General features: G+C 42.9%; 1 protein-coding gene across 1 annotated transcript in view; it reads right to left on the bottom strand.

Annotated features, from left to right (window-relative positions):
• Positions 1 to 15,334, bottom strand: part of LOC138793978 (oocyte zinc finger protein XlCOF7.1-like) — a 91,461-nt gene extending 76,127 nt beyond the window's left edge. Inside the window, exons 1-2 of the mRNA XM_069972743.1 lie at positions 15,220 to 15,334; positions 13,276 to 13,452 (exon numbers count right to left, since the gene is read on the bottom strand). Of these exons, the coding sequence (XP_069828844.1) occupies positions 13,276 to 13,452; positions 15,220 to 15,304 (262 nt within the window). The 5' untranslated portion in view covers positions 15,305 to 15,334. The remainder of the gene's footprint in view (positions 1 to 13,275; positions 13,453 to 15,219) is intronic.
• Between the last annotated feature and the right edge of the window lie 337 nt (positions 15,335 to 15,671).

The raw sequence follows: 15,671 nt of genomic DNA, 5'->3' as shown, positions 1-15,671 counted from the left end.
TAGTAAGTGTGTACAGTGCAGTAATAGTGTAACATGTGATGGCGGTATATACTGACACTGTATAGTGTGTACAGTGCAGTAATAGAGTAACATGTGATGGCGGTATATACTGACACTGTATAGTGTGTACAGTGCAGTAATAGAGTAACATGTGATGGCGGTATATACTGACACTGTATAGTGTGTACAGTGCAGTAATAGAGTAACATGTGATGGCGGTATATACTGACACTATAGTAAGTGTGTGCAGTGCAGTAATAGAGTAACATGTGATGGCGGTATATACTGACACTATAGTAAGTGTGTACAGTGCAGTAATAGAGTAACATGTGATGGCGGTATATACTGACACTGTATAGTATAGTGTGTACAGTGCAGTAATAGAGTAACATGTGATGGCGGTATATACTGACACTGTATAGTAAGTGTGTACAGTGCAGTAATAGAGTAACATGTGATGGCGGTATATACTGACACTGTATAGTGTGCACAGTGCAGTAATAGAGTAACATGTGATGGCGGTATATACTGACACTGTATAGTAAGTGTGTACAGTGCAGTAATAGAGTAACATGTGATGGCGGTATATACTGACACTGTATAGTGTGTACAGCGCAGTAATAGAGTAACATGTGATGGCGGTATATACTGACACTGTATAGTGTGTACAGTGCAGTAATAGAGTAACATGTGATGGCGGTATATACTGACACTGTATAGTAAGTGTGTACAGTGCAGTAATAGAGTAACATGTGATGGCGGTATATACTGACACTGTATAGTAAGTGTGTACAGTGCAGTAATAGAGTAACATGTGATGGCGGTATATACTGACACTGTATAGTGTGTACAGTGCAGTAATACAGTAACATGTGATGGCGGTATATACTGACACTGTATAGTAAGTGTACAGTGCAGTAATAGAGTAACATGTGATGGCGGTATATACTGACACTGTATAGTAAGTGTGTACAGTGCAGTAATAGAGTAACATGTGATGGCGGTATATACTGACACTGTATAGTAAGTGTGTACAGTGCAGTAATAAAGTAACATGTGATGGCGGTATATACTGACACTGTATAGTGTGTACAGTGCAGTAATAGAGTAACATGTGATGGCGGTATATACTGACACTGTATAGTGTGTACAGTGCAGTAATAGAGTAACATGTGATGGCGGTATATACTGACACTGTATAGTGTGTACAGTGCAGTAATAGAGTAACATGTGATGGCGGTATATACTGACACTATAGTAAGTGTGTGCAGTGCAGTAATAGAGTAACATGTGATGGCGGTATATACTGACACTGTATAGTGTGTACAGTGCAGTAATAGAGTAACATGTGATGGCGGTATATACTGACACTGTATAGTATAGTGTGTACAGTGCAGTAATAGAGTAACATGTGATGGCGGTATATACTGACACTGTATAGTGTGTACAGTGCAGTAATACAGTAACATGTGATGGCGGTATATACTGACACTGTATAGTAAGTGTACAGTGCAGTAATAGAGTAACATGTGATGGCGGTATATACTGACACTGTATAGTAAGTGTGTACAGTGCAGTAATAGAGTAACATGTGATGGCGGTATATACTGACACTGTATAGTGTGTACAGTGCAGTAATAGAGTAACATGTGATGGCGGTATATACTGACACTGTATAGTAAGTGTGTACAGTGCAGTAATAGAGTAACATGTGATGGCAGTATATACTGACACTGTATAGTAAGTGTGTACAGTGCAGTAATAGAGTAACATGTGATGGCGGTATATACTGACACTGTATACTGTGTACAGTGCAGTAATAGAGTAACATGTGATGGCGGTATATACTGACACTGTATAGTGTGTACAGTGCAGTAATAGAGTAACATGTGATGGCGGTATATACTGACACTGTATAGTGTGTACAGCGCAGTAATAGAGTAACATGTGATGGCGGTATATACTGACCCTGTATAGTGTGTACAGTGCAGTAATAGAGTAACATGTGATGGCGGTATATACTGACACTGTATAGTAAGTGTGTACAGAGCAGTAATAGAGTAACATGTGATGGCGGTATATACTGACACTGTATAGTAAGTGTGTACAGTGCAGTAATAGAGTAACGTGATGGCGGTATATACTGACACTGTATAGTGTGTACGGAGCAGTAATAGAGTAACATGTGATGGCGGTATATACTGACACTGTATAGTGTGTACAGTGCAGTAATAGAGTAACATGTGATGGCGGTATATACTGACACTGTATAGTAAGTATGTACAGTGCAGTAATAGAGTAACATGTGGTGGCGGTATATACTGACACTGTATAGTGTGTACAGTGCAGTAATAGAGTAACATGTGATGACGGTATATACTGACACTGTATAGTGTGTACAGTGCAGTAATACAGTAACATGTGATGGCGGTATATACTGACACTGTATAGTAAGTGTACAGTGCAGTAATAGAGTAACATGTGATGGCGGTATATACTGACACTGTATAGTAAGTGTGTACAGTGCAGTAATAGAGTAACATGTGATGGCGGTATATACTGACACTGTATAGTGTGTACAGTGCAGTAATAGAGTAACATGTGATGGCGGTATATACTGACACTGTATAGTAAGTGTGTACAGTGCAGTAATAGAGTAACATGTGATGGCAGTATATACTGACACTGTATAGTAAGTGTGTACAGTGCAGTAATAGAGTAACATGTGATGGCGGTATATACTGACACTGTATACTGTGTACAGTGCAGTAATAGAGTAACATGTGATGGCGGTATATACTGACACTGTATAGTGTGTACAGTGCAGTAATAGAGTAACATGTGATGGCGGTATATACTGACACTGTATAGTGTGTACAGCGCAGTAATAGAGTAACATGTGATGGCGGTATATACTGACCCTGTATAGTGTGTACAGTGCAGTAATAGAGTAACATGTGATGGCGGTATATACTGACACTGTATAGTAAGTGTGTACAGAGCAGTAATAGAGTAACATGTGATGGCGGTATATACTGACACTGTATAGTAAGTGTGTACAGTGCAGTAATAGAGTAACGTGATGGCGGTATATACTGACACTGTATAGTGTGTACGGAGCAGTAATAGAGTAACATGTGATGGCGGTATATACTGACACTGTATAGTGTGTACAGTGCAGTAATAGAGTAACATGTGATGGCGGTATATACTGACACTGTATAGTAAGTATGTACAGTGCAGTAATAGAGTAACATGTGGTGGCGGTATATACTGACACTGTATAGTGTGTACAGTGCAGTAATAGAGTAACATGTGATGGCGGTATATACTGACACTGTATAGTGTGTACAGTGCAGTAATAGAGTAACATGTGATGGCGGTATATACTGACATTGTATAGTAAGTGTGTACAGTGCAGTAATAGAGTAACATGTGATGGCGGTATATACTGACACTGTATAGTAAGTGTGTACAGTGCAGTAATAGAGTAACATGTGATGGCGGTATATACTGACATTGTATAGTGTGTACAGTGCAGTAATAGAGTAACATGTGATGGCGGTATATACCGACACTGTATAGTAAGTGTGTGCAGTAATAGAGTAACATGTGATGGCGGTATATACTGACACTGTATAGTGTGTACAGTGCAGTAATAGAGTAACATGTGATGGCGGTATATACTGACACTGTATAGAGTGTACAGTACGTAATAGAGTACATGTGATGGCGGTATATACTGACAACTGTATCGCGTGTACAAGTGGCAGTAATAGAGTAACATGTGATGGCGGTATTACTGACACACTGTATAGTAAGTGTGTACGTGCAGTAATTAGAGTAACATGTGATGGCGGTATATCTGACACTGTATAGTGTTTACAGCTGCTAGTAATAGTGTTAACATGTGATGGCGGTATATACTGACACTGTATAGATGTTACAGTGCAGTAATAGAGTAACATTGTGATGGCGGTATATACTGACACTGTATAGTGTGTACAGTGCAGTAATAGAGTAACATGTGATGGCGGTATATACTGACACTGTATAGTGTGTACAGTGCAGTAATAGAGTAACATGTGATGGCGGTATATACTGACACTGTATAGTAAGTGTACAGTACAGTAATAGAGTAACATGTGATGGCGGTATATACTGACACTGTATAGTGTATACAGTGCAGTAATAGAGTAACGTGTGATGGCGGTATATACTGACACTGTATAGTGTGTACAGTGCAGTAATAGAGTAACATGTGATGGCGGTATATACTGACACTGTATAGTAAGTGTGTACAGTGCAGTAATAGAGTAACATGTGATGGCGGTATTTACTGACACTGTATTGTTAGTGTGTACAGTGCAGTAATAGAGTAACATGTGATGGCGGTATATACTGACACTGTATAGTGTGTACAGTACAGTAATAGAGTAACATGTGATGGAGGTATATACTGACACTGTATATGTGTCACAGTGCAGTAATAGAGTAACATGTGATGGCGGTATATCACTGACACTGTATAGGTAGTGTGTACAGTGCAGTAATAGAGTAAACATGTGATGGCCGGTTAATATACTGACAACTGTATAGTAAGTGTGTACAGTGCAGTAATGAGTAACACGTGATGAGGGGCGGTTATATACTGACACTGTATAGTAAGTGTGTACAGAGCAGTATAAGAGTAACATTGTGATGGCGGTATAATACTGAACTGTATAGTGTGTACAGAGCAGTAATAGAGTAACATGTGATGGCGGTATATACTGACACTGTATAGTTTGTACAGTGCAGTAATAGAGTTACCTGTGATGGCGGTATATACTGACACTGTATAGTGTTGTACAGTGCAGTAATAGAGTAACATGTGATGGCGGTATATACTGACACTGTATAGTGTGTACAGAGCAGTATAGAGTAACGTGATGGCGGTATATACTTGACACTGTATAGTGTGTACAGTGCAGTAATAGAGTAACATGTGATGGGCGGTATATACTGACACTGTATAGTGTGTAACGTGCAGTAATAGAGTAAATGTGATGGCGGTATATATCTGACACTGTATAGTGTGTACAGTGCAGTAATAGGAGTAACATGTGATGGCGGTATATACTGACACTGTATAGTAAGGTACAGTGCAGTAATACAGTAACATGTGATGGCGGTATATACTGACACTGTATAGTGTGTACAGTGCAGTAATAGAGTAACATGTGATGGCGGTATATACTGACACTGTAAGTGTGTACAGTGCAGTAATAGAGTAACATGTGATGGAGGTATATACTGACACTGTATAGTGTGTACAGTGCAGTAATAGAGTAACATGTGATGGCGGTATATACTGACACGTATAGTAAGTGTGTACAGCTGCAGTAATAGAGTAACATGTGATGGCGGTATATACTGACACTGTATAGTAAGTGTGTACAGTGCAGTATATGAGTAACATGTGATGGCGGTATAACCGACACTGTATAGTAAGTGTGTACAGTGCAGTAATAGAGTAACATGTGATGGCAGGTATATACTGACACTGTATAGTGTGTACAGTGCAGTAATAGAGTAACCTGTGATGGCGGTATATACTGACACTGTATAGTAAGTGTGTACAGAGCAGTAATAGATACAACAAGAAAAAGATCCCATTACGGATCAAAGAAATGCAGGGACAAACATAGATCAATATATCAAACAGAATTTTTTATTTAGACAATTCATATGAATAAAATACAATATATCACATTATCATGAAAAGAAAAAACACACAAAGGAATAAAAACACGACCAAACAGATGAAAAAACATACAGGTGGTGAGGGGAGATATACACATATTTTATAGGATCATATATTGCACATGCTATTCAGGATATATGTAATTGAGGGAATGCAGGCAGCCTCCACTAGATGGCGCACTGAATGTAATTAAATACAACACTAGATAATGTATAACCTGGCAGAAGCCCTGGAAAGTACGGGAGATACACAAATAAGTGTCTCCCACACAGAAAATAAACTAATGTCTAAAATTTATAAGTAATGGAGGATGGCTGCATTCAATATAGTCCCACTCACCCACTCACTGACACTGACTATACTGACACTGTATAGTAAGTGTGTACAGTGCAGTAATAGAGTAACATGTGATGGCGGTATATACTGACACTGTATAGTAAGTGTACAGTGCAGTAATAGAGTAACATGTGATGGCGGTATATACTGACACTGTATAGTGTGTACAGTGCAGTAATAGAGTAACATGTGATGGCGGTATATACTGACACTGTATAGTAAGTGTACAGTGCAGTAATACAGTAACATGTGATGGCGGTATATACTGACACTGTATAGTGTGTACAGTGCAGTAATAGAGTAACATGTGATGGCAGTATATACTGACACTGTATAGTGTGTACAGTGCAGTAATAGAGTAACATGTGATGGCGGTATATACTGACACTCTATAGTAAGTGTACAGTGCAGTAATACAGTAACATGTGATGGCGGTATATACTGACACTGTATAGTGTGTACAGAGCAGTAATAGAGTAACATGTGATGGCGGTATATACTGACACTGTATAGTAAGTGTGTACAGTGCAGTAATAGAGTAACATGTGATTGGCGGTATATACTGACACTGTATAGTGTGTACAGTGCAGTAATAGAGTAACATGTGATGGCGGGTATATACTGACACTGTATAGTAAGTATGTACAGTGCGTATAGAGTAACGATGTGAGGGGCGGTATATACTGGACCACTGTATAGTAAGTGTACAGTGCAGTAATAGAGTTAAACCTGTTGCGTGGCGGTATATACCCTGGAACACTGTATAGTCACGATGTGTACAGTGCAGTAAATAGAGTAACATGTGATGGCGGTATATACTATGCACACTGTATAGTGTGTACAGTGCAGTAATAGAGTACATGTGATGGCGGTACACCTACATGGACAACTGTATCAGTAAGTGTGACCGTACAGTGCAAGTACATAAGCACCCACGCCTCACCCCACCATGTGATGGCGGTATCATACTGGACACTGTATAGTCAAGAGGATGTACAGTGCAGTAATAGAGTAAACATGTGATGGCCGGTATATACATGACACTGTATGGCCTATAAAAAATTCAAACCATTGTTAACAAATATACGTTCCTTACAATCCCTCCATTCCCCGGCTTATAGCGCTTTTATCCTTTGGTCTATGGGGCTGTTTCAGGTGTCATTTTTTGCGCCATGATGTGATCTTTCTATCGGTACCTTGATTGCGCATATACAACTTTTTTATCACTGTTTATTACATTTTTTCTGGATTAGATGCAACCAAAAATGCGCAATTTTGCACTTTGGGATTTTTTTGCGCTGACGCCGTTTACCGTGCGAGATCGGTATTGTGATTAATTAATAGTTTGGGCGATTACGCACGCTGCGATACCAAACATGTTTATTTATTTATTTGTTTACTTTTATTTAAAACCTGGGAAAAGGGGGGTGATGCAGACTTTTATTAGGGGAGGGGGCTTTTTACTATAACCAACACTTTTTTTTTTTTTTTTTTTTTACACCTATACTAGAAGCGCCCCTGGGGGACTTCTAGTATATCCACTTTGATCTCTCATTGAGATCTTTGCTGTATAGATATACAGCAAAGATCAATGAGATCGGCACTCGTTTGCTTTCGGCTGCTGCAGCCGGTAACAAACGAGTGCCGAGCCGGGGACGGCGCCATCTTGGATGAGTCCCCGGCCCGCATCAGACAGGGAGATCGCTCCTCCGGGACAACGACCCCAGGGAAAGGTTGCCTTTGACAGCTGCCTCCGATTAGCTAATTAGCGGGCACGGCGATCAGACGGTGCCCGCTAATAGCGGCGGTCCCGGGCTACACACGGCACCCGGGACTGCGGCGCTTTAAAGCAGGGTCGCCGCGCGGCCCCGCTTTGAAGTGCTAATAAGGACATATGACGTACGGGTACGTCATATGTCCTTAAGAGGTTAATCGTGTCCCATACCACCCTTTTTGATGATGTGCCCTCATTAATCTCCCAAATATCCCTTATTTCATCTCTAATCCTATCCTTATCCTGAATTAAACTAACCCAGTGCGCATTAATACAAATTATATTACTTCTATTTTCCCTAACCAAGTGCAATTCTACCCTGACAGGTGCATGATCCGATAAACATCTATTCAGATACTTTGCTTCTTTAACCAACGGGGCCATGAGGTCGTTGCCCAACGCCATGTCAATTCTTGACATAGTGTTGGATGTCTTATTCCAGCAGGAGAAAGATCTCTTATCCGGGTACATTTCCCCCCACAAGTCCCTCAACCCTAGTTCCCTGAGAGCCCCTGAAAGCAAAGAGGATCCCTGGGTCCCACCTCCTCCAGAAGCCCTCAACCTATCTTTATTTTCGTCCATCACCGCATTTAGTTCCCCCATCACCAGGGTAGGACATTCTGGTTTGTTCTGACTATAAGCCGGAGACCTGTAGCGAAAGTCTAAGGAGAGAGGAGGAAAAATGGAGAAGGACCAACTTTCCCAAGTCTGGGCTTCACCTGGACCCGGCTGCCCTCTCACCACAACCGGACACTTCCAACGCTTAGCAAGAGGACAGACCCAGCCCAGCACCGCTCACACCGCCGCCGGACCGAGCACTGCTTCTCCACTTCCAAAAAACACACTGACTTTCAAACCTCAGATGCAGCCCGAATCCTTCGCTCCAAACCTCCAGACTCCGTCCACTCTCTCACTCCGACCTGGGCTCCTGGACCTTGTCACTCCCTGCCCGCAGGACACGTGGGAAGCGGCACTTCCTCGTCTCGGCTCGGCCCCACACTCAGGATACTCCGCCTGCATGTGTCACCCGATCTCCCTCCGCTCGACACGGCTCCCGATCGTCTCCAAACCAGGTGAGTTGCAGCAGCCACCGCACCTGAATCCGTTCACCTCCTCCTGCTCTCACAACCGCTGCAACGACCAGAACGAGCAACGACCTGGTCTTCAGCCAGAAGGAAATTCCTCAGCAGGGGTCACGCTATCTCTGGGGATCGGCTCCACATCTCCCCCTCGTCAAATCCAGCTCAGCACATGGGTCTCAGGGTAAACGCCAGTGTCCAGCAGCGGAAGCGGACCTCAGCCCCGCCTCATGCTCCTCCTCCAGCGAGCTCCCGACCAAATTGGAGATGTCCCACTTTAAACAATGCTGGACTTTACTTTAGAATATCTTGCAATACAATAGGTAAGAGTGCTCTGGTGCAATAATCAGATAGCTAGTAGTATCCTTCCTACATAGTCAGTAGAGAGCGGCTATTTGCACTGTGCTCTACTGCTGATCAGCCTTTCTTTTCCTCTCCTGTTCAAGGGGGTGACTGTCCTGAAGTAAGGAATCTTCGGCGTAGGCAAGGGGGTTACCCCTCTAACTCCGGTTACCCCAGGGTTGGGCTCATCTCTGCATGACTGCTGTAGTCTCTAACACTGAAAACAGGTGTTGTCTCTTCTCTAACTGAAACTAATACTGACAGAAGTACACAGGAAGTATGGGTGAGAGTGTTAACTGGCTAAACTTTCCTACTTGAATTGCAGCTGTGCTCAGGAGGAGTGAGACACCTAGTGGCTGGAGTAGGGCACAGCAGCTACATCACCAGGCTGTGACACCTGACAGAACTACTTTTACCTGGGTGTGTGTGTAAATAAAGAAAAACCCATTGTGGGACACTACACAACTCCACGCTTCCTGTCAGACTCCGAAATGTAAGAAAGGGGGAGTGACAATGAAGCATGGCTTACTTCTCCCTGTGCCTGCAGTGAGCAGCAGGACCGGCCCTGGGACCCCCGCAGGAAGACAATTCCCCCCCCCCGAGTCTTGACATCATCACAATTGGTTGATGGACAGCCCGCTCAGCCAATCAGTGACTGCAGCGGTGATCCGTCCTAGTCACTGAGCTGCCAGTCCATCAGCTGGGTCGTGATGTCAGCTCTGCAGGGGATCCCAGGGCTGACGAGGCACATGGAGAGGTGAGTTAGTACCCTTTGTTATCCCCCCCAGTGCCCCGCCTTTAAAAAAAAAAAAAAAAATCTGACTTCTCCTTTAAGGTGTCTGATCACTGGCTGGCTATTGCCGAATGTGCTGGACGCTCTAACGGTGAGAGCGCAGTTATAGAATGTTCTTTGAGGCAGATAAGGCAGAAAGATTTCTGCACAAAGCGCTTCTTCCTCCACCTGGGGGTCACTTATTGCCCCACACTCTGACTCCTCAGCAATACGCCGTATTATTCGCCCGCTGAGGTCACGGGATGGGACTGCATTGGTTCTCTGACAGTTACCTCGGCGTCTTACAACCACCTTAAGTATCTCGTACATCTGTCTATAGATGCGTCATCTCTGGCCACCTGTAAGAGTCACTGCTTATGACTCCCCCAAAATGTCTGATCCCCCAGAAGACAACCCCCCCCCCCATCCAGCTACAGCGATGGAAATAACGGGAGAAGCAGTGACCGCCAGGAAGGTTTATTCATTTATTATACAGTCAGAGATTACAGTTTTCTTCTTTACAATGTTTTCCCCATTGTTTCCATCTAGTTTCTCCTCCTCTTGTCTTCGCGCCCCTCTTCTTCCTCTCACATCTTCCCTTCCGTCCTGTTTGATTTTTTTTCCACAACTATAAAAAGTTTATTCTCCAATTTCCAGATTTTATATTCATGAATTCACATCAAGAAGGCTTCTCTCCTGTGTGACTTCTCATGTGCAATAAGACCTGATCGGTTTGTAAAACCTTTCCCACAATCTGAACATGAAAACGGCTTCTCTCCTGTGTGAGTTCTTTGATGTCTGACAAGATCTGGTTTGTTTGTAAAGCCTTTCCCACATTCTGAACATAAATATGGTTTCTCTCCTGTGTGAGCTCTCTCGTGTATACGGAGATTTGATTTAAACGAAAAACTTTTTTGACATTCGGAACATGAATATAGCTTCTCTCCTGTGTGAGTTCTTTGATGTCTGACAAGATCTGATTTATTTGTAAAACATTTACCACACTCCAAACATGAAAATGGCTTCTCTCCTGTGTGAGTTCTCTGATGGTGAAGAAGAACTGGTTTACTTGCAAAACATTTTGCACATTCTGAACATGAATGCGGCTTCTCTCCCATGTGAAGACTTCTTTCATGTGTAATTAGACCTGATTTATTTGTAAAACCTTTTCCACAATTTGAACATATATATGGCTTCACCCCTGTGTGAATTCTCAGATGACTAACAAGATGTGATTTCTTCGGGAAACATTTCTCACATTCTGAACATGGAAAGGGCTTTTCCCCTGTGTGAGTTATTTGATGTCTAAGAAGAAGTGATTTCTTTGTAAAGCATTTTCCACATTCTGAACATGAATGTAGCTCCTCTCCTGTGTGAATTTTCTGATGTATAACAAGACTTGATTTACTCACAAAACTTTTCTTGCATTCTGAACATGAATATGGTTTCTCTCCTGTGTGAATTCTCACATGTGTAACCAGATGATCTTTACTTGTAAAACATTTGCCACATTCTGAACATAAATAGGGCTTCTCTCCTGTGTGAATCCTCTCATGTATGATAAGTTTGGATTTACTTGAAAAACGTTTCTTACATTCTGGACATGAATGTGGTTTCTCTCCTGTGTGAGTTCTCGTATGTGAAACCAGATGATCTTTACATGTAAAACACTTCCCACATTCAGAACATGAATAGGGCTTGTCTCCTGTGTGAATTGGTAGATGTCTATCAAGACTTGCTTTACTTGAAAAATATTTCCCACATTCTGTACATAAATGTAGTTTTTCTCCTGTGTGAATTCTTGCATGTTTAACCAGATGATCTTTACATGTAAAACATTTCCCACATTCTGAACATGAATGTGGTTTCTCTCCTGTGTGAATTCTCATATGTGTAACCAGATGATATTTACTTGTAAAACATTTGCCACATTCTGAACATGAAAAAGGCTTCTCTCCTGTGTGAACTGTCTGATGTCTAATTAGACTTGATTTACTTGACAAATGTTTCCCACATTCTGAACATGAATGTGGTTTCGCTCCTCTGTGAATTATTTCATGTTTAACCAATTGATCTTTACACGTAAAACATTTTCCACATTCTGAACATGAATATGGCTTCTCTCCTGTGTGAATTATTTCATGTCTAATGAGACTTGATTTACTTGAAAAATATTTCCCACATTCTGAACATGAATGTGGTTTTGCTCCTGTGTGAATTATTTCATGTTTAACCAGACGAGCTTTACATTTAAAATATTTCCCACATTCTGAACAGGAAAACAGCTTCTCCCCCTTGTGGCTTCTTTTATGCATAACCAGATCAGATTTATTTATAAAAGATTTCCCACATTCTGAACATGAATATGGTTTCTCTCTTTTGTGACGTCTTTCATGCACAAGACAACTTGATTTAGATGTAAAAGATTTTCCACATTCAGGACACGGATATATCCTCTTTTCTGAGTGAGTTTCTTGATGTTTAACAAGATGGGCTTTTTGAGCAAAACGTTCTCCACATTCTGAACATGAATATGGATACTCCGCTGTGTGCAGTCTCTCATGTGACACAAGCTCTGACTTATCTGTAAAACATTTCCCACATAGTGAACATGAATACGTCTCCCCTGTGTGACTTCTTCTGTGTGTTACGAGATCTGAGCTTTTTGTAAACACTTTCCCACATTCACCACAATGAAACCTTTTCCGGTCTGTCTGATCTGTCCTTGTGGTAACAACCTGTGATGGGTCAGGAGAAGGTTCCTCAGGATTAGGGGGATTATATGATAGATCTGTCCTGTGACCTCCTGGATGTACAGTAAGGTCCCGGCGGGTTTCTCCTGAGGAGTGCTGCTCCACTTCTTCATCTTCTACTTTATAATCCAGTGACAACATGAAGTCTCCATCAGCCGCATCACTGGGATTCTCTGTGTGGAAAAAATGTAATAAACTGTTGTTCTAAACCATTAAGTGGATGAATTTCTAACTTTCCTATTATACTGGAAACACACGGAACGTCCTTTCTTTATATGTCCCATAACTTCTCCTATATTTTACATAACTGTGTGAGTTATGATACTTGGCGATGGCTGCAGGTGTGTAACCCCAGCGGTGTACAGCGTATCCAGGCCCTCACCACCACCCGGCCGCCTTCTCTGCTCCACACCTCCTCCTCTCATCTCTCCTGCTACTTCCACCATTCTGTGTGTACCTCCATTATACCATACCTGGGGTAGCAGCTCCCGGCGTCTCCTCCTCCTTCACCTCACTCATACACCGGGGATCGCTCCTCATCCTCTCTTCTTCTTCTTCTTCCTCTTTAATCCTGTGATTTCCCTCCGGACAGTCCTGGGAATACAGAGGACGGGGACATCTCTCTGCTGGATTTCTCCTCCTGGATCCAGCTGTAGGGAAGACACAGGGACTAAGTGCAAGATCTCCCGTATACTCCTCTATATACCGTACACTTCTCTCACCACCTTTAATCTCAGGTTATATATAGGGCCTCAATAAAGTGCTGCTCCTCACTAGATATAAGATATAAGATTAAAGTGTCCCTGCTGTTATAACATTCAAAATCTAAATCAGTAGATGTGATATAAAGCAGGTTCTCATACTATATAACAGCTATACTTACCTGTATCCAGGTCCAATCTCCTGAAGGCTGCTATATAACAGTTATACTTACTTTATCCAGGTCCAGTCTCCTGAAGGTAGCTATATACCACCTATACTTACTGTATCCAGGTCCAGTCTCCTGAAGGCTGCTATATAACAGCTATACTTACTGTATCCAGGTCCAGTCTCCTGAAGGCTGCTATATAACAGCTATACTTACTGTATCTAGGTCCAGTCTCCTGAAGGCAGCTATATAAACAGCTATACTTACTGTATTCAGGTCCAGTCTCCTGAAGGCAACTATATAACAGCTATACTTACTGTATCCAGATCCAGTCTCCTGAAGGCAGCTATATAACAGCTATACTTACTGTATCCAGGTCCAGTCCCCTGAAGGCAGCTATATAACAGCTATACTTACTGTATCCAGGTCCAGTCTCCTGAAGGCAGCTATATATGAGCTATACTTACTTTATCCAGGTCCAGTCTCCTGAAGGCAGCTATATACCACCTATACTTACTGTATCCAGGTCCAGTCTCCTGAAGGCTGCTATATAACAGCTATACTTACTGTATCCAGGTCCAGTCTCCTGAAGGCTGCTATATAACAGCTATACTTACTGTAGCTAGGTCCAGTCTCCTGAAGCTTTTTAGTTTTGTGCTGGTTAAAAATGTAAATAAACACAGGAATTCCGGCCAGTACAGAGAGTCACATCTCGATGCGTCCATTAATCACATGACTGCCTTCTCTCTGTGAGCGCAGATGACCGGGACTTCCAGTGTTTGGTCCCAATACAAGAGCATGGACTACTATACCAGCCCAACAGGTGAAAAGAATGGGGCACTGTGGATATGTTACTATATACAGACAATCTACAGCCTTCATGTGATATATGAAGAGCCTAATTGTGTATGACAGCACATGACAGTAATAAGGGTCCTATTTCACGGGCCGAGGAGGGCCTGATCAACAATGTAAACGAGGTTTACTGGGCCTATTCCACGGCCCGATGATTGTTGAGCGAGGGCTGCAGGGACATCGTTACCGATGTCCTTGCAGCATCATACGTTACCTGTCCAGGCTTCTTCTCCGCGCTGTTTTCATCCCCGGGTCCCGCGCTCTCTATCTTCAGAATGGCCGGTCAGCTGACAGGCCACACTCAACGGTCCCGGCCTGTGATTGGCTGAGCGCTCCGTCAGCTGACCGGCCATTCTGAAGATAGAGCGCGCGGTACCCGGGGATGAAGACAGCGCGGAGAAGAAGCCTGGACAGGTAATATATGCTGCAAGGGCTGCTTGTCAAATGGTCGGTCGCCCGCCGCGCACAGCTATTCAACCGTAACGATGCGTGGTGGGGGAACGATGATTTAAGGCCTGGCCCTAAATGAACGATCAGCCAATGACACGATCATCGGCTGATCGTTCTCTATTTCACCGGCCAAATGGGGCCGATCCGGCCGATTATCAATACTGTGGAATAGGGCCCTAAATCTACAACATGGCCCCCAGTAGTAGCCTGTGTCGGCTGTAATGGGCAGTAGGTCTCCTCTTACCCGGTGATGTGAGGTGCGGCTGATCCTCCATCATGGCCTCCTTGTACACATCCTTGTGTCCTTCTACATACTCCCACTCCTCCATGGAGAAATAGACGGTGACGTCCTGACACCTTATAGAGACCTGAGAAACACAATGATGGCGTCATCCTCCAGACACCTCCGACCTTGGTGTTATATGTCCCAGCATTCCCAGCAGCATTGCTCACCTCTCCAGTCAGGAGCTCAGTCATCCTGGTGGTCAGTTCTAGGATCTTCTGCTCATGGATCAGTGATGGAGGTGGAGGATCTGTGATGGGGCTGCTGCTCCAGCCTCCTGACACAGGGGGCGCCACACACTCACCACACCACTTCTTCACTACTGTGTAATCCTGTGTATGGTGAGACACTGATCACTACAGAGAGTCTAACAATCCTTCCCCTCTCCAGTCATCTCCCTGTATTATCTATAG

The sequence above is a fragment of the Dendropsophus ebraccatus genome, chromosome 5 (genome assembly GCF_027789765.1).
Source record: "Dendropsophus ebraccatus isolate aDenEbr1 chromosome 5, aDenEbr1.pat, whole genome shotgun sequence".
NCBI classification, from domain to species: Eukaryota; Metazoa; Chordata; class Amphibia; order Anura; family Hylidae; genus Dendropsophus; species Dendropsophus ebraccatus.
The sequence above is the reverse complement of the archived record's forward strand: the minus strand, read 5'-3'. Positions and strand labels throughout refer to the sequence as shown.